Genomic DNA, 19,675 nt, shown 5'->3' on the forward strand with positions numbered 1-19,675 from the left:
AAGTGGTTAAAAGGTCCTGTGTGAACAAGTAACTGCAGTTATGGTCTCAACACAATTCAAACAAACAAACAAATTTTATTATTGACAAGATGATGAAAATAGGATTTTCTCAAAACAACTGGATCATGGAGTGCTTGAAAAAATGTTGAATGAATTAGAGTAAATAATCACAAAATGCCTTCAACCCACCCATAAAAACCTCAACGTTAATAAGGCAAACATCTCTTGGCCCAATAATTGAGACACCATATTTTTTCCATTTAAGAACTTGCTACTAAAGGTCATGACCTTCAAACACGTGGCAGCACTTTACTTAAGCAAATTTTATTGCCATTAAAAAAGTGCCAGTCAACAATTAAACAATAACATTTAGTCTCCCTCGCTTAGGAAAAATCCCCATACCACTTCTATATAATACTTACAAATTCACAAAATTAGAAAATACCAGTCTGTTATCGGTATGTCATTCAATCTTCTAATAACGCAATCAGCGTGTTGATTATGTATAGAAGATCCTTCATGGTAGGCGACTTCTAACAAGCAGAGCTGGGTCAAATAATCAATGATTTTAGTTTTTCACGCATGGAATGTTAAAAATATACAGGAAGTGGATGCGTAGGCAACACTGTGAATGCATAAAAGTAAAAATCTCTTGACATTAATAATCATCTTTAATTCTGATGCAACATTTTAAAATAAATTAAAAAAGACAAATTCTGCAAAAGTATATACACCTCAGCACTTTTCAATACTAAAAAGTCAAAAATACTTTGCAGTGTTTTGGTACCACAAAATAGGAATACGAGAGGAATCTGAAGAATGATACAGTCATTTGGTTGTACTTAGATAAGGCAATCAGTGCACCTAAGAGTTGAAGAACTATGTGTCTGTTAGGAGGCCCTCTGCCTAATGTATCAAAACCAGATCAGCCCAAACTAGATTGAAAATACTAGAATTAAGGTACAAAATGATGCTGTATTAATTATCAAAAACAACAGGTTGTAAAAGAAACTGAAGAACCCAGAAATAAATAAAGAGAAGATATTCTTTTATCTTGGTTAATCAGTAAATCCCATGACAGGCCGAAAAGAGTATCCTGACAAGTGTTGTCCGAGAAGCCAAACCTCGGGGCCAACCATTTACCTATTACTGTTATCTTAACTTAGTTATCTCATACTAAAATCACATGTTGTTGATCATTCTAAGTTTGAGGGATTTGTTTCTCCATACAACTGATGTGAACAACTGTTGATGAAAAAACAATAATAACTCAAAAGAAAATTGATGGTTTTCAAAATACCAGTTGCATTATACATTTGACACTCACACTTCAACAGTGACGCATACTGATCCAGGACCAAAGTGCCCCTGTTATATAAATTTGTAATAGGAAAACTGTATTTTCTCAACAATACATTCTGTCCAGGCGGTCCGTTTTCCAGGAAATCCACAGTTTGTGAGGCTCAGCACAAGATGCCCTTACTAACTAATTAAAGAAGAAAAGAAAAGTCTGAATCACTTAATGACATCGCTGGAACATGTCTGTATGAGCACAGAACCGTGTTTGCTCATTTTGGTTCTGGTACCAAATCCACAGTATTACCAGGTAGTCCTTTCACATTAAGCCATCATGCTCAAAGCTGGAGGGCAGCAGAGAGAAGGTGAAGGGGCAAAACTTGACTCCAGTCCCACCGTAGAACTTATTCTGAAACTCCACCCTGAGGAAGAAAAACAGATGCTGTCCAAACAAATAACTAAAACAAAACACTCAGGTAATTTAAAGAACTATTGGCACTGTCAATGACACATGTGGGCATCTTTAAGAGTTAGGGTTATTCTTACCAGTGCAACCGGAGTGCATGAAGGAACGCAGACAGACTCTCCATTATCAGGAGGATGGACACAGTGAGAACGGCAAACAGGCCGAACACAGGCACCAGGAATAAAACTCCAATACGGGTGTCTGTTCGAAGTCCTACTCGCATCACCATGGCCCACAGCACCTCTGACAGCTCTGTAAAAAAACACCATCCATTTAGAGAATTGCAAAAGAGACAACAGGTGTATGATAACTACTATTATTCATGATCAGAATCAGAATTCTTTTTATTGCCATGTATATTTACACATACAGGAAATTGCCTTGGTGTATGATATATATAATATAAGACTTGTCAATGATCTACATGTGTTGGCTGTCCATTGGACTCAACTTAATGTTATAAAATTCCTTTTGTGCTCAGTCTGTGGTGGTCAGGTTTGAAGGAGGGACAAACTACCTGTGTGTTGTAATGCAAACCCCAATACTCACGGGCATGTGCCAGGCTCAGAGCCCAGAGTCTTAGATAGGAGGCCGTGTTTGAGACGCATCCCAGGCAATACTCTATAGTGTGGATGGCCTGATGTAGGAACTCATCTGCAAAGTCAAACTAGCACAACACAAGTAAAACTCAGCATGACTGACAGAAACCAGTGAAAGAAGAACAACATTGGTTGCTTTTAATTGAATGGTTTTAATGGGTTTTAGCTGTGCTGACCTCTTCTTTCTTGTGCTCTGTACTTGTGGAGAGATCACTGTGACTGCTGCCCTCCTCCATGTCATGAGCCCTCATCAGGTATAGCTCCTCCTCACTGTTACGCCGCACACGCTCGTACCCCTGAGCACACACAGGCACAAACTAATCAGATGTGCATATATTTACAGTCAAAGAACAAATATTTGGAGACAGGGTTTTTTCACTCATTCATAGACATGCATTTCAAACCCTCACCCTGTACATTCCTAGTCGGTGGCTTCCGTTGTGAACCCAGTAAAGGTAGATGGGTTTGCCCAGGAGTAGGACAGGCACTGAGAGAACAGCAATGACCACTAGAAATACCTGCAGGCCAGCCTGAGGAAGAAGCAGCAAAAACAACTGCATTAGTCTGTGTGAATAAGTGTATTTCACATTAAATCTGTTCATCAAGTACAGGGACATATGTTACACTGATGCAGGAGTGGAGCTTTCCATTGGATTCTCACCTGTCCTGGGTAGAGGGGCGTCACTGTGTCACCCTGCATGAGGAACATATTAATGAAGTGGATGAGGATGCTCGGGGCATTTCTGGAGTCCTTTGCAGAGAATACCAGCCACTTGTAGAAAATCATGAACACCAGGTAGCCAAACAGACACAGCAGGAACAGCAGCTCAGGCAGAAATACCAAGTACAGGTTGTACTTTTTCCTAAAGTGCCTGTTTTTGTTGACAAGAAGAGGGCAGGTTACTAAAAACTGTAACATCCTAAGATAAAAAATAAAGATATAAGAAACAAACTGGTACTTACAAGTGATTGTAAGTGCTGAGAATGACCCCAAAGCTCATGTGTATGACGCCCAATATCACTGACATCTTCATCTTGTAGGAGTTCAGAAATGTTAGACGGTTGGACGCCAGGTTCCAAATCTTTGCAACAGAAAAATGTCATGATCTATTAAACAATAAGTCGTTTTGAGTGGTAAAAGATAACAGTCGACATTGTTGTAAGCGAGGACAACCTCAACGAACTTTGAGTATAAATAAATAAATCAATGAAACCTGACCTAATAACCTTATTTAATCTTCTAAAGAATAACCATGTAACAGTTGTATTATTGTTCCTGAAGTAATCTAATAATGTTATTTTTACCAAGAGGATCAAATCATTTCAATTCCAGGAACTCAACCTATTTTATTTTTAGTCACCCAATGTGTGTCCCTAGAACATTACAACTAATCAAGCAAATAAATAATGAGTGACGAGTTTGATAAACTGATTTACTCTTTTGGTACAGAATATGACTGCTCCACATTAAGTCTGCACGATATTTGGAAAACATGCGGTAATGTTGTTGAGAGTTGCGATGACGATATGCATTGCAATAAATAAACAAATGCTCCAGAACATAGTGTTAAAGAGAGACAGAAAGAGAGAGAAAGAGAGCCGTTACCTTTCCCTGTCCTGTTTTGGAACTACAATAAAGAGGCAACGCAATTCTTTTTTAGTAATCAACTGATTGTAGCCATCAATTTGGCTCAGGACAAACGTGATCATAAGCAGTCTATGTTTATTTAATCATTTATTATCTAGGGCAGCAGGGCTCTTGGCCAAATATATTTAAATACAGAGCGTGACTGCATAGCACATGTAACATCATCTTTCGTAGTTCAAGCAGTTTTTGTGATACGTATATCGTGCATGTTGAGGATTTTTTTAGCATCCTCACACATTACTGTAAAAGCCACTGTATATTACACTATATCTGTACAGGAGAATAGTGCCTGTCTAATTCCACACACACCCCTTTCTCCCAAAGTAGTACCCACGGTCAGGTTATAGATAAAGGAACTATTCAGTTAAGAATCGCGATTCTTGTGAATTTTAAATCGCCTCGCTGCCTCCCAAATCAAACTTTTTTATTGTTTTTATACGGGAGGGCGATATATGGGGGGGGGGACCAACCTCACCCAAGAGCATGTTGACCAGCTCTTGTTTTTGCACAAGAATCTAAAACATATCCAAGCACTAGCTTTGCATAGCCTACATGCAAACAAAAGTGAAGCATAGCCTACTTTTAGTTTATTTCAAAGTTAATATTTAATATAAGTTAAAAAGTAAACTTTTATTTATTCTATTTAATTTACCTTTTATTTATCGATATCAAATCGCAATACCCATCGTATCTCCACCTAAGTATCGTGATTGTATTGTATCGGGAGGTCCCTGCTGATTCCTGTCCCTACTAGCACTTAAATTCCACGGAGTATCCAATCATTGGGATTAACCAATAAATTGTCTTTGGGAATCAGTGTGATGCATGATGACTCCTCATCAACACTCTATACTCACCGGGTCGATTCCCAGCGGATATGGTCCTTTGAAAACGCCTGTAATATTTGGATCCAGAGTAAGAAACCGGTTCCCAGTGAGATCTTCGGGCCTGTTTGACACAAATAACACCACAAGTTTGTTCAACGAATGTAATGACAAAACAAACAAACATCTCATCTGTAAATATTTAGACATGTATAACAGGTTGTTCATTACGTGTCATGGCTGTAAGAAAGCTGGAGCTGGGTTTACTATAATGATAAAGTCCTTTTTGTAATGAATTACTTACTTCCACACTTCCGCTGTGAACATGGCCTTCACACTCCATCCAGAACCAAAGATGTTCAGGGACTTGGAGAAGCAGTCATTGTATATCAGACCAGTGTAGATGGAGAACAGGCCCATCATCAGGATGATATAACGGCCCTCAAAGAATGTGTTCCAGATCTGCACATACACACATCCAATCACTCACTTACACATCAGACCTGCTGTCAACACACTCTGGTTATAGCCTGGTTAACTGAGTATTAGGTTAAACATTTTCTCAGCTTTGGAGAACTCACTCACCTCATTCCTGGTGTTTTTAAGTTTGCGGTTGTTTTCGTACAGCACCATCCAGAAAGCAAAGAGAGCCATGATGAGTCCGTGACCCAGATCCCCGAACATCACAGCAAACAGGAATGGGAACGTGATGATTGTGAACGGAGCTAGAAATGAGCAAGAGAGAAAAGAAATACTTCTAAACTGCAGCAAAGATATAAAAATAACTTGATATTAAAATAAAGCAAAAGAGAAAAACACAAAAAACAACAATGACAAAAATATTTAATTGCAAGTTAGCATTCATTTGGATTTTTGATATATCAATAATTCGATGTCACTTTTTGGGACTTTTTCTTTTTCAAATTCATATGCATGTTACTGTTGCATCTCAGACTTCTGATACACTGCAGAGAGATCTTGTCAAATTTTAAAACTGATAAAGCACCCTTGCACATTTTTACTTTCTAATCTTATTTGATGATAGATATTTAAACATACAGAGGGAAACACTCACCAGGGTTAACCTCCCGGTAAGTTCCCACTCCGTAGGCATCTACAATGTTCTGGAAGCCAGAGGTAAATTTGTTGGTCCTAAAAAGGGTGGGGGGAGTGTCGCTGGTGGGGATGCGATTGACAAAGGAAGGAACTGTCGCTCCACTTTTTCTCTGAAATATCAACGTTAAAAAAAAGAAAACCACAATCTCAGTATATTAACACATTTTAACATCTGACAATCGCCACAAAAAGTAGGGGAAAGGGAAAGGGGACTGTTACATCAGCAAGTGCTAGCTATATTAAGATTAAGATTAAGATACATTTATTTATCCCAAACACATGCACAGACATGAACAGGTACACTCATGCAATTGCAGGGAAATTTAACCTCTGCTTTTGACCCATCTGGTGCAGGACACACAGAGCAGTGAGCAACCATGTAAGGCGCCTTGGGAGCAGATGTTGGGGGAGTAAGATGCCTTGCTCAGGGGCACTAGACAGAGTAGGGAGAATCCTCTTGGATTTTTGGACAGATCAATCCAGGTTTGTCTTTCTGTTTTTTCTCCATGGAGTCAAACCAGAGACAAACCAGAGACCTTTCTGCCCATAGTCCAAGTTTCTGCCACTAGTCCACCGCCTCTCCCTTTTTTCTTTTTTTTTTAAGACACTTCAGTGCACACATTAGTGCATCTGTGTACTTTTTGTTGTCCCAAATCCCAGGGTGGTCTTTCAGTACACTAACCCGGGGCAAAATAAAAGCACTGCCTAAATACAATAGTTGCTTTTATGATAACAGTATCTCACTTCATGAAGTGACTGCCCCAGTTAAATAAACACAAAAGCAAAGCCTGCAGTGAGTCAAAAATAGAATTTCCTCACCGATCCTTCTTCCAGGGCCCTCCGCAGGTTGGGAATGTCGTTGACCGGACACCACACCTCAGCAATCAGACACTTGTTTGTAACATCAAAACTACACAGGTTCAGAATGTAGTAGATGGCTTTAATCTTCTTGACCTGGATGACCCAGGTGTACACAGATTCTGAAGCCTTGATCGAGACCTGTCTCAGGTAGTCCTCTGTCCTATGAAGTACCTGCACACAGGAAGAGATAACTCAGTGTTTTAAAAATATATGCAAGACTTTCAAGAGAAAAAAAAAAAAAAAATTGGGAATTTCTATGATTGTCAGTGGAACATTACCAAAGACAGATATTTACCACTTTAAACAAGAAGCATTTTAGTGTTTGTGTGTGAATAAGATACTAAGACATGATCATTTTCAAGAAAAGGGTTTCCTGAAAATTATAATTGAGAGGATGAAAACAAGAACGCATGAAAGAGATAAAGAACATCCTGCTGAGGCCTCGTGTGGATCATGTGCTCCAGGGAGTGAGTGGGGGCAATCCCACTTTTCAGTTACAGTGGGTTATAACTTCCAAAAGATTCACGGTGCACTGCCCAACACCAGAAACTCACCTGACCCCATGACTAAGGTCTGGCTCGCAAGAACAACGGTTGGGTTAATCTTTAAGAAAATAAATCAGCCATTTAATTTTGCTCTTTTACCACAAGAAGACTGGCTTAAAAAAGATCCTTGCTGTACGTAATGTGACTCACTGAACACAAGCTTTTATGCCAACTTGTTTAGGAAAATGTTAAAAGTCTTGTTTTCCTTTATTCTAAAAACCCATCCCCCAGGGAAAAGAACTCCCAGACAACTCGTGTTCTAAATCATCCAGGTTGCATTTTAACAGGAGACAAAGACAGAAAGTTAATTTTTAGTGAATGACAAACAGAGTAATTTCATTTTATGTCACTAATTAAACACGGCATATTTAGACACTTAAAGAAATAATTCACATACTGTGTGCAGGTCCTGAATGCGGGTTTTAAGTCCTTCTACGACATCATTCCTCTCCTCATTGCTCGTGGGATAGGGATACAGGTGACAGTGGTAGCTATGGAGAGGAAAAGATAATATTATTCAACACTACAAATAAAAAGCTAATCTAATCAAATTATTTTCTGCCATAAATACGTGTATATATAGTTACCAGTCACAGATCTTTTTTACTTTCTGCCCAATCTGGTCTCCCCAGTAAGAGATCAGAAACACCATCCTTTTGGTTGGCTCCCCCTGCAAATAAGAAGAAGACAAAGGGGGATGTTTTGTATAACAAAGATCAGACCGGTTTCCTCTATTAACAACAAAAAGAAGTGCCACTGAAAGTCCAGAGTTCATTTTCTGTTCAAAATCTATATTTAATTAAAAGTGTGGTATAAAAAGTGCCAAAACAAAAACAATAACAACTAAACAAAAAAGTACTTGTGACTGAAGGTTAATTATTGACCTTGAAAATAGCAGCATTGCCCTCTATGTGTTTTTTGAAAAGCATGACTGGTACTTCTAACTTGAAGTCAAGCCTCCTCTTTGCCAACCATTCAGAGACACATGTTAACATGGTTGTACATTTTCCAGTGAAGTATGTCCTGACATTCTTCCAGTGATCAGTTTCAGCCCTGCATGCCTGCCTTCTGGTCAAGCAGAGGAAACGGATAACTGGATTAGTGCTGTCACTCAGTATGAAAGAACACGATCACAGTACTCATTGTGTATGTGATCAGCAAGGGGGATGAGAACAGACAGCAGCTTCAATAGTTTCATTTTCAGTGTCGTCACTTTGAATTTATCACTGTTTCAGGACTGTCTTTTGCTTTATGTAATTTTCACTGCGCTACACTACTCTGCCCTCTGCACTGCTGCTACTTCACTATGGCTGTTATCAGAGATGACCTGTTGCACAAAACAATGGGAGGTCCAGAGGCTCTGACTCAGACAGAGAATCTCTGAATTTCTGTGCATGTCTGAAAGCAGCTTATGAAAACAAAAATAAAAAGGGGATTGAGTAAATGTGCTGATATCTTAATCTCATGGTGTAATGCAGGGAAGACATAATAAAATGCAACCTCAACACAAATGTTGGACAGTTTTTCTTGAGAAACCTACTGTTTCAGGATCTTCCAGATATTCCTCGACCTCAGAGTAGCTGAGGATGGTGTAGCCTTTACAGACTCTCCACAGCATCCGCTCAAAGGCTTCGATCTTTACCCTCTGAATAAGCCCAGAGATGAAACTGCAAGAGAAAGATGTAAACATTAACTATCAGCATAAGTATACACATGCGCCTATTAGGGAAGAAAAACTTATATCCTAAAGCTTATTAACATTATATGATATATTAAAGATTAATATAGCAACCAATGATTATTTTCTATGTAAAATATATGGTGCAAATGAGAATGAAGTTTGTGTGTGTCTGGTCCATGACTCAATGGTACTGTTGCTGTTCAGAGTCAATATGCTCACAAGTGATCAGCTCCTCGTACAGATGTTACTTTACCAAAGATGCATTGAGATACGATCACTCATTACCACACTAGGAAGTGGTACTAGGTCGCATGTAGACAACTCCTACTTGGCTGACATCCTCACACACGCTAGGGTTTCACAATTAACCAGAATCATTTTAACATGTCCCGGTTTTCCACATTCTTTGATCCCTCGACAGCCAACACCCCAATATCAACACTGAAAGACACACATTGATTTGCAATCTATCAAATGCATACAATCTCATTTCAAATCAGATCTTTTTCAAACCTCGATTTGCTCTGCTCCCTCCATGACACTCTGTAACATACATACACACACGTGAGTGTTCACTCGAGGCACATGTGTCTGTAAACGTAAATTCTAACGCCAGCTGACAACCGATGGACTTCCAGCTGTCCACTTGTGAATGCTTCACCCAGGACAGATGTTTACAACAGGTATGAAAATCTTTGCTTTCATCTCAACAATCTTCATCGTTAATGTTGCAGTTCTCAACTTAACATAATTCCGGCTCCCGGCTGTAGACGTGATACTCTCTGAGTTGTGACTGCAGAAACATGCAGCTGGGAGCTCAGCTGTCTTTCTTTTGAGCACTCAATCTTGCTGCTCATTCACAATCAACAAAAACGTATTTGTCCCCTTCAGTAATAATAGACTATTCCCACGAAACTGGTTCTGTGAGTAACATGTTGTTGGCAGAGAACCAGAGCTGCACTTGACTTATTGTAACTTGTGAATATCTCTGTTTGGGTGTGGGTGCAGAGTATATAGGTTGTAATGGGAGACAGAAAACCATTTAAGACAAACTATAAGTGCAACTTGTCTCATTTGAAACTTTCTTTAAATGTGTATCAGAGGCCTCTCACCTCATTTCCTTTTTCCTCATCATCACATGATATAACGATTTCACACTTTAAAAAGACATGATGATTGTGACAGAGCCAGGGTCTACTGTCAACTCTAAAATAAACCACACTCCATGTCGAAACACTAACATAACATGATGCTGATATGGCCAACAGGATTTCATTCCTCACCCCAGTTTGGCTCCGAGCCTCTGCATGCTATTGTAATCCATCACTGTGTCTTTTTCTAGGAAGGGGAACTCCTCATACCGCATTTGCAGGGGCTCTCGCTAAAAAGTAAACACAAGACATTAAGGGTTAAAATGGAAATCATATCAGCAGATTCCACTTGAAACAGTGTGAAATTAAAAAATCTTGGCCACATTGTGGCACAAGTCGACCCACTGACCTCACACGTTCTCTGTACAAAGCTGCGGGTGACGTGCAGCATGTGTGTGTACTCTATCAGCTCCAGTAGATTCTTCTGCAGCTTCTCTTTATTCCTCGTGACTTCCCCCAGCTCCACTTCTAGTCTCTGTAGCTGCTCCTGTGAACACACACAGACAACCAGTGATCAGCGGCATGACTACAACAATTATTTTATTTATTTGTTTAAAAATAGATTTGGTGTTACCTTCCAAATTTATACAGACTGGAGGAGAATATAAATAATTCAGTCAATTAATTTAGTTTCGGTGGCAGTAACTCAACACAATAAATTAAAAATTATATGTGAACAAGTTACTAACCATTATAGACATGATGTGCTTCGGTAAGGGAGCCGCTGGGTTCACATCTCGGTCTGGCAGTGAAATGTCTGCTTTCTTAATTTCCCTCAGAAGGTATCCTGTTAAAAAAAAAGCAGTTGATTTTGAGACCTTTACAAAGTTTCAAAAATTCCACAACCAGCCTTTGAACAGCACTGGATTCCAAGCTTGAGTGTAGAACTGTGGCTGTCTCTCCTCTTAATCTAATTAGAAAAGAGTTTAGTTAGCTAAGGGTGGCATTTCATTCAAGTCAATACAGAACCATCTGACAATTCTCATGACTGCAGGGTCACTGGCTGTCAATCCAATTCAATGAGGCTTCAAGGATCCACAGCACATTGTTTTGGTCCTGTCCAATGGTCGACTACAACTCACTAGACAGAGTAGGATCTTCTTAGAGGGCCCGGTTATTAATATCTAAATTAGCTATAAAAGGTGATCTCCCCAATAATCCTCTACACTTATTAATAACATCTTTGTTTTGATTCCGTCTAACGCTCGACCACAAATACCATTCGGTGACTGTATAGGGGGCCTGATTTGTAAAGTGCATATTAAAAATCAACGTGATCTTACCAAGAATCCTCTCCATTTCTTCACATTTTTTGATCTCGTTGACATGTTTTCGCTGGAACGTGTTAACACTGGGATTGAGCTGAAAAGGGTAGAAGACAAAGTCAACTATTTAATGATTAACAATCAGCCTGGAAGCAGCAAAGATCCTGGGGACAAACATATCATTAACCCCTCAGTAAGCACCTGTAAGGCCACTTCACAGGAGGGTTAAACCCCAGATCTGCTGTGTTGTGAATGATAACAGACGCTTAGAAGACAGATGCATGCACTCTGTCCACTCGGCAGTAACTTTCACAGAGAGACACGAGTGGATGTGTCTGCACTCACGTCTCTGAACTCCGCCAGTCCCAGCTCCCCCAGCTCACTGATGCAGTCGTATGCGGACCCGGACTGCAGGAAGAGCTGGGCCAGACACATCTCCTCGCCTCGCAGCAGGGAGCTCATCGTGACACTTGGCTGTGGAGTGACCCTGCTCAGCCGGCGGGCTAATGCTAACAAGCGAACTACTGCGGTTTGAGTCAACGTCAGCGGCAGCCAGTCGAGTCTTTCTTGGTCTTTTTCATGTTTAGCGTCCGGTGACGGTGTCTGACTTCACACAGCCAGAGTTCACGGGCTGCTCCTGGAGGCTAATGTGGGAGCTAACCAGCCAAAAAGAGCCGCCGTCACCTGGATGAAAAACTCCGCTCGTCACGGCCGGAGGTGGAAACGTGAGGTCGCCGCCGCTACAGCCGCCGGGGTCGCATGTCCACAGCTGTGCTCAGCGCTCTGCTCCGGGTCTGAGAACTTTGTCCTCCGGTGGTGTGCCCTACTCCTCCACGTCACTTCACCTCACACTGTTGCATACGATCAACTTCCCCAGCACAGGACGAGCTCTGCACCAATGAGCGCAGCCCGCTGGAGTCTGCGCACTGCAGCCCGGCTCGTAGTGATGTTTCCCTACTTTCCTTTCGTGTCGAGCCTTCCGCGCGTGTGTCCACCAAGAGAGTTGTGAAGTGCGTATGGAGGCTTGTGTTGATGACGTTTGTGGTGACGTTGAAAACCTCGGGAGCGGGCCGTATCACGTGACAGAGTCAGGAAATGGTTCGCGGGTTTGGCGTGAGATTCGAAATATAAGGGACCATAAATATAGATATATATAATATATAGTATAGTATATCTATGTAAGGGACAGCGAAACCCAATGGACCCCCCCCCCCTCACCTTTTGTTGACTTGGGACTTTACTAAGCGTTTGTTTGCAAAAACAAACCTGCTGACACCCAGTTGTTATTTTTAAATAAAAATTAATAAAATGTCCATATTTTCCGTGTAACATGTTGCCCCTAGTATCACAAGCACATTCACATCACAACCCCCTTGCCCAATTTGTTTCCACTTTCCCTTTTGATCCAGCCATTGTATCATAAAGCCAGAAGCCATATTAATAACTCCATAATTGATGTATTAGCATTACAAACATTCATTCATTTAATCAATTCAAAGCTTCACACACCAAAGCCCTGGTGTCAATATAATCATACTGCATGTTTTACATTTATTGTCCAATTGATGACGCAGTAGAGCAAATTAAGCACTAAGAAGCCTCGGCCCATGAGTGAACCAATTGGATTGAAAGCGTCACTGCTGCATGAAGCTTCATCTCGTCATCACTAGCTGCAGGTAGAGGCCTGACTTTCAGGGAAATCAAACTCCCAGGGAGAAAAATATTTTTTTTACCAAACATTATCTTAGAGAAATACCATCTTGAGATGCAGATATTTAACATCCCCCATCCATCCATCCATCCATCCCGTGACTTGATAAATTGTAGCGTTCACCCAAAAATGTAAATTGACTCATCATCTACACACCACTGTCCCTATGGAGGAGTGGGTGAATTGTTTAAGTCAACAAAAAACTTTTGGAGCTTCAGGGGTAAACAGCGTTGCAACCAAATCAAATACAGTCGAAAAAATTGTGAGAATATAAAAAAATATAAAAACAACAGAACAATTTACATAAACTGCCTGTGGTGTCAACCGACATTCAAATTCCACTAGAAAAAGCGTCCTTTACTCCATGTCTTTAGCCTAAATATCCCCTGTTACCCTCCTCTGGGCCACATCCGCCTGTGGATCACAGTGGCCACTTGGTGTAAATATACTCGATACGAGTTGAATATGAATGTCGGGGCGTACAGACACTTGGATGACACCACAGGAGCAGTATGGAGGCACTGTTGTTTTTTTTATATTTAAAGAATCGGTCACCATTTTCTTCAACTGTTTTGGATTTGGCTGCAACGCTGGGTTTACCCCTGAAACTCAAAACACTTAAAACACTTCACCGACCCCTCCATCGGCATAGTGGGTGAACTGTCCCTTTAATGCTTAAGTAAGAGCGCCACAGGAAAGCAACCAGCACATTTGGCTTTTTAACGAAAACACAAGTCCTGCAGCAAAAATATCTTAAAAACAACAATCATCAAATGTTGTTCAAAGCAGTGAAAATATAAAGTCGCTATTTCCTCGGAAATGACAAATTATATTTATTTTACTTAACTCTAACCTTGAGTCTATCAACGACTGAAACTTTCAAAATAAAATTAAATAAATGAAATCATTTCTATATAAATAAATGTAGAATTACAATCTCGACATAGAAGGACTTTAAAAGGATTATGTTGTCTTAACTTATGATTGAGGTAGTACATGGGTCCAGACACTTAAGGAGCACCAACAACTTTGTTTTGTTTGTTGTCATCTGCACAATAGTGAATCAATATTGTCCTTGTGGATGATTACCCCTTGCGGAGCGGCTACAACCTGAATAAACAATGACTCACGGTTAATCCCCGAGGTAGGAAACCAACTGATGGGTGGGACTAAAACACTTTGAAGATTAGATGTTCTAACCACCGTTCAAACCAAGTCTGACAAGGTTGTCCTCAAAAATATGATGGAAACAAAAATTGTGATTGAGCCTGAAATAAATAATAGAAAAATATTTTATTACAAGCAATACAACTATTTACAGTCCCACAAACATATAAAACCTGTATTATGATTAACAATATCAAATGGGGAAAAAAGGTGAAATTACATTTTATTGACCTTGAAATAGATACTCTAGTTTAGCTGGTTATTCCGCCAAATATTTTTCTTCCTCTACATTTTTCTCTTTCAGAGAGTGTTCCATGCCTGTCGGATTTGTCTCCATGGAGTCCCAAGAATTGAGGCGGCGATGAAGAAGAAAACCAAGATAAGACCCTTAGCCAGTGACTGAGAATATGGCTCACCTGGGGAGGAGAAAGGTATAACACATCAGAGGTGGTACAATCAGTATCCATTTTCTTACTTTGTGTTTTTAATTATCATTTACTAAATAATCTCCTAAAGTAAACAATAAAATACAAAATTAGACACATTCCTACCTGTGTAATACCTGGTGAGTGGAAAGGCAAGCTCAGGCCAACACACATCATTCCTGTTACAATCGTACTCTGTGAAATTAATCTGAAACCTAGGTGAGGGAAAAGTCAAAATACTCTCAGTTAGGATCAGTCAGGCAGCCGATACAAAAAATAATAATTAAACGTTTCTCCTTTTAAGGGGAGTCTCAGTATTTCAGGAAGCACCTGGTTTTTGGTGGTTCTGTGTTGACAGGGATGTCTGTAAAGGTGACTGAGGAGGTGATGGGGAGTAACCAAGTATCCTGAGGGTCCACACAAGGAGAGATGTCACCGCCTCCACAATCCAGAGACCAGGTGGACATGCTGTAGCTACAAATGATCAAAATAAGATACACATGTTGGTTTACAATGACATTAGAAATTGGACTCAGGACATATGGTACCTTATGTACTGACTGCGAATACAATTTATTTTTCATTGCGGTGAGCAACCTAACACACCTGACTTGCAAAGCGCGGATTTCCCTCTGAGGTCTGCCCTCTGTCGTGCTTTCGATAAGACTCCAAACATGGATATGCTGGTGGAATTGAATCCCATAGCAGGAACTTGTGGTGTCTTCTATGGTTGTGCTTGAGTTCAGCATCACAACTAGAATTTAGATGCTACATGTCAAATTTAGCTATACTGAAAAGATATAATGTGTTGAATGTGCTTTACAAGTTAAAATAAAAATGTATCAACGGTTGATTTGAGTTAATTTGTATACAACATTTACTTACAGCTTATGTTGATCCAGTCTGTCCCAGTTAGTGGATCTGGGTTTCCAGTCCTTGCTACATATGTTGCTGTAGTCAGATCAGCTTGGAGAGAAGCAACTGTCTCTCTAAAGGAAAAAACCTTACATTTTAACTCAGGGCAATTTCAGACATTAACATCGATCAAACATGAGCTACTGACCTCAAGAGATCACACTGAGTCAGATTCTGTCGGTTGACTGGCAGCAAACATCCTGATGTAGAATTCTCCCCAAATATAACTGGTTTCTTCTCATTGTTGAAACAGAGTCCATCACCAACTGTCAGTTGGAACAGAAAACGGCAGTGTCTTTAAATCTAATTGCTTTTATTGTAAAATGGATAATTAACTGTCATACGCTTGCAGTGAGCCAGTAATCAACATCACTTTATACCTGATTTCCAAAGGTTGATTGACGTCCTCTGTATTGACCCTGTATCGTTGTCGAAAATGTCCATGATTCCACCAATAACAGGCCTTCCCACCTGGTAACCTGTCAATGAAATGTCAGTGTTACTCACTACAGTTGTCAAAGTGTGCACTTTTTTTTACTAAACAGTTCACTATCACAACCACTCCGCGGATTACATTACATTACATTACATTTAGCTGACCCTTTTATCCAAAGCAACTTAAAACAAGTGCATTGTACCATGAGGGTACAAACCCAGAACAACAAGAATCAAAGAAGTACAATTTTCTTCAACAAAGCCAAACTACAAAGTGCTATCAGTGAGTGCCATTTAAGGGCTACAACATTTTTTGTTTAAACTTTTTTAAAAGGGGGGGTTGATGTCGCTCTCACCTGGGTTCCCTGAATTGGGCTCACTCAGGAAGTCCCCATTGAGAAACACAGCAGAGTACCTTGTAGTTAACACCACTGTTCAGAGGACAAATGCAGATGTTAGTCCAAAGTCCATTAACCATACCTTTGAACTTGCATCTGGTGATAAGTCAAATCATGGGCGAGATGCAGTGTGTGAACACTTACCACTACCATTCAAAGGGAAGGTCCCAACAGTGCGTGTGAGTGTGATATTTGTGATGCTATTTTCTTTCCAGTAGAATTGATAATCCAGTGCTAAGGTCACATTCTCACACAACAGGCTTTCTGCTTGAGAGAAATGTTAACATTTAAATTAATAGACAAATAAAGTTGTTGATTCTAGTAATGATATGTTGTTATCCACATACCCAAAGTCGCTGCACCATTTGGGCTTGAAATACTCTGACTCGGGTTGGTGGCCACTTCATCAGTTACCTCCACTATAACGTCACCTTGAAGGACAAAATAAACAACATTATAAAAACACACAGATTCAAAGACATACCAGGATATACCAAAACATGTATAGCAGATAAAACATATACCCCCTTCGCCATTCTTCACTTGAATCCGGAAATCCCCTGGTAGTGTCTGTAAAGGAGGTTCAGTTGGACAGGTCCGTAGCCGAGTAACACACTCGACTTTGAAATTCTTCAAAAATGCCACAGGTGCATTATTTACACACTGGCCAAACAACTTCTGTGAAAGACAAATAGTCAAGATGTTAGTTGCTACATAGAAAAAATATATATAATCTATAAACCCTGTACTGTATTGTGGTGTAAACAACATACACACAACTAACCTGGGGAATAGTTAAATATTGATCATTTAATGTTAAAATGGGACTTCCTTCAACATAAACATTAACTGGGACTGGGGCTGTCAACACAGGCCTTTGGAAGGTTGGACCAGGTTTGGATTTACTAGACAAGAAAAACAGCAAATGATAAATAATAAAGTGAAACAAACATTAATAAAGGACACAAAAAAACATATATTCTGATTCACATGAATCACTCACACTACGTTTCCTCTGTAAAAGAGTCCAAGGAAAGGGTTGTTTTTAGGAGGTGAATGGACACACAAAAATGGGAACCAATCTGGGGAGTTTTCAGCGGACTGCTCAGAGCACTGGTAATCTGGAGGAGGAGAGACTTGTCCACCAAAGGGACCAGGGAGACAGTGGGATGCAAACAGTGTCAAATCTTCATTGGAGCAGTCCTGAAAGAATGAAAAAGATGTCAATCATTGGTAATCAATGGAGAAAGAATTAAATCTGCCAAAGGGAAGTGTTGTTGACAGACTAAAGCATCAGATACCTTGTCACAGCAGCAGCGCACATCACACGCTCTGAATGTGAGATCACAGGGACAAGGGCCCAGTGGTTGGTACACCTGGTTTGGAATGCTTGTTTTGTTTTCTGCTGTGGACGGCAGATTGATAGTTATTAGAAATGTAACCCTCTCTTAGTGCTTACATCCCATAATGAATAGACACTCTTTCATTTAAATTACCTGGTCCAGCATTAGCAGGAACCAGCAGTGCATGTATCTTGGCCTGGATCAGCAGTGATGCCTGAGGTGTGTTGCCCACACAAGCAGAAACCTGAAGTGTCTCCAGCACACAAAGTGGATTAGAGCAGCAGTCTGGGTCCGTCTCATTCTCACCACACAAATGCAGACTTCTTTCCAACCTCAGCTGAACTCGTACCGCAATCTGGGGCAAGACATAAAAAGACGTTAAGAAAAGGGTGGGCAGTGCAGTGGTTAACACTTCTGCTGTCTCTGGGTACTTCAATTCCCTCCCACAGTCCAGAGAAGTGAAGATCGGGGTAAGATTAATTGGAAACTTGAAATGAAATATGTGAATTTAAGAATAAAGGATGTTATCCCGCTTCTTGCCAAATGTCATCTGGGATTGGCTCCAGCTCCCTTTGCTGCCCTCAAGGGATATGTGGTAATGAACATTGATGGATGGATGGATGGAGTCACACCATAATATCAGCTCTGGTAAATGCGGTCTAAAACCTGTTTAAGTGCCTCTAACTTCATCCGTATTTAAGCATCCTTGGTAAATCTAATTAAATTAGTGTGTGGTGTAAGGTTTGAATCTCACCTTTCCCACCTGCTCTCTAGTGAGCACCCACTGCGTTACCTCAGCCGCACATGATGGAGGACCGATGCTTCCTATGAAAGAAAACAAACCAAATCTGTCCAACATGACCACAGACTGCATAATCACAAGGGAGACACATGGCTGCATTCCCTCTCTCTATTAGTGACCCCAGGGTTTATCCGAGTAACCAAACAACACTTATTTCTATTCGTAATAACTAGATACATCAGTAATTCCCATTTTCCTTCTAATAAAAGTTTGCACATCTATCCAAAAATAAATACGAGTAAACAAGTGGTCTTCAGGTTATTCTGAGGGTTGGGCGAGGATTAACAGGAGAGAAGAAAGAGAACAAAAAAACTATTTTAAGGACCATAAATACCCCAATCTACTTTTAAAGGATGGAAAGTCCTTATGTTCAAAAAAGTTAAATCCATCTGTCCAGAAAGCGTAGACTAAATAAAGGCTGCTAGTTAGTAGTCCAAGTCAAATGTGGAGTTACTGTGAATTTGAGTAATTTCAAGTACTGTGTTATATTATATGTGATCCTATTCTGGTCAAATAAGCTGCCACAGCGGCGGAGTCTCCTCTGGCTGGTACCTGTGGTGTTGGACGGAGACACTGTCCTCACGCTCAGGGACATGTCCGACGAGTTCCCGAGCAGAAGAGCAGAGACCACGGGGCCAGAAGCGATGAGATGTGAAGGCTGGAAAACTGTTGAACATCGTTTGTTAGCCGAAGCTGTACAGTTGATTCAAAACGGCCATTACTGCCCCAACTTGTAAAGGTTAGCAAGATGCTGCTCTAGCTAAGGAAGCGGCTTTAAAATACAACCGGAAGACTGTGCGGACATGTACCAGTGACTTACCGACGACATTTTGAGTGTGAGCCAAGGTGAAGAGCATGATAACACACAAGAGCTGATGGGAGGTGGACACACGCAGCACGTTAGCCATTTGCTTCCCTTCAGAGAGTCGCCATGTTTGTAAACTGTGTCCTGGCAACGCATCTCAGTCTTCTTCTGGAGAAAGGGTGGGAGAAAAAAGGCCTCTCTAAACAACAGCGACCTCGTCTG

The 19,675-nt window shown here is 40.5% G+C and overlaps 2 protein-coding genes across 5 annotated transcripts; both read right to left on the bottom strand.

The window, feature by feature from the left end:
* Positions 1 to 55: 55 nt before the first annotated feature.
* On the bottom strand, positions 56 to 12,335 carry atp6v0a2b (ATPase H+ transporting V0 subunit a2b). 2 transcript variants are annotated; one of them, XM_062381976.1, is made up of 21 exons: positions 11,798 to 12,335; positions 11,471 to 11,549; positions 10,877 to 10,974; positions 10,537 to 10,674; positions 10,320 to 10,417; positions 8,896 to 9,022; positions 7,943 to 8,025; positions 7,753 to 7,846; positions 6,769 to 6,981; positions 5,909 to 6,059; positions 5,419 to 5,558; positions 5,138 to 5,295; positions 4,867 to 4,957; positions 3,325 to 3,443; positions 3,023 to 3,233; positions 2,772 to 2,891; positions 2,538 to 2,657; positions 2,312 to 2,429; positions 1,843 to 2,014; positions 1,604 to 1,718; positions 56 to 1,486 (listed from the first exon to the last, which is right to left on the bottom strand). In XM_062381976.1, exons 1-20 carry the CDS (start codon positions 11,912 to 11,914, stop codon positions 1,616 to 1,618), a joined length of 2,550 nt encoding a protein of 849 aa, XP_062237960.1. In that variant the 5' UTR covers positions 11,915 to 12,335; the 3' UTR covers positions 56 to 1,486; positions 1,604 to 1,615. The 2 variants fall into 2 exon arrangements, with proteins under 2 accessions (XP_062237960.1, XP_062237959.1); XM_062381975.1 differs by having other exon boundaries at positions 56 to 1,718; positions 11,798 to 12,331.
* Positions 12,336 to 14,437: 2,102 nt separating this feature from the next.
* Positions 14,438 to 19,602, bottom strand: tctn2 (tectonic family member 2). Of its 3 annotated transcripts, none has more exons than XM_062381978.1 (18): positions 19,469 to 19,602; positions 19,201 to 19,314; positions 18,601 to 18,671; positions 18,000 to 18,201; positions 17,805 to 17,905; positions 17,507 to 17,706; positions 17,288 to 17,408; positions 17,028 to 17,181; positions 16,851 to 16,934; positions 16,648 to 16,770; positions 16,462 to 16,536; positions 16,051 to 16,149; positions 15,819 to 15,936; positions 15,641 to 15,744; positions 15,362 to 15,509; positions 15,086 to 15,229; positions 14,882 to 14,970; positions 14,438 to 14,746 (listed from the first exon to the last, which is right to left on the bottom strand). In XM_062381978.1, exons 1-18 carry the CDS (start codon positions 19,554 to 19,556, stop codon positions 14,631 to 14,633), a joined length of 2,151 nt encoding a protein of 716 aa, XP_062237962.1. In that variant the 5' UTR covers positions 19,557 to 19,602; the 3' UTR covers positions 14,438 to 14,630. The 3 variants fall into 3 exon arrangements, with proteins under 3 accessions (XP_062237962.1, XP_062237963.1, XP_062237961.1); XM_062381979.1 differs by having other exon boundaries at positions 16,648 to 16,767; positions 17,805 to 17,908; XM_062381977.1 differs by having other exon boundaries at positions 17,805 to 17,908.
* Positions 19,603 to 19,675: the final 73 nt, after the last annotated feature.

Source organism: Platichthys flesus, chromosome 3 (genome assembly GCF_949316205.1).
Source record: "Platichthys flesus chromosome 3, fPlaFle2.1, whole genome shotgun sequence".
In the NCBI taxonomy this organism is placed as follows: Eukaryota; Metazoa; Chordata; class Actinopteri; order Pleuronectiformes; family Pleuronectidae; genus Platichthys; species Platichthys flesus.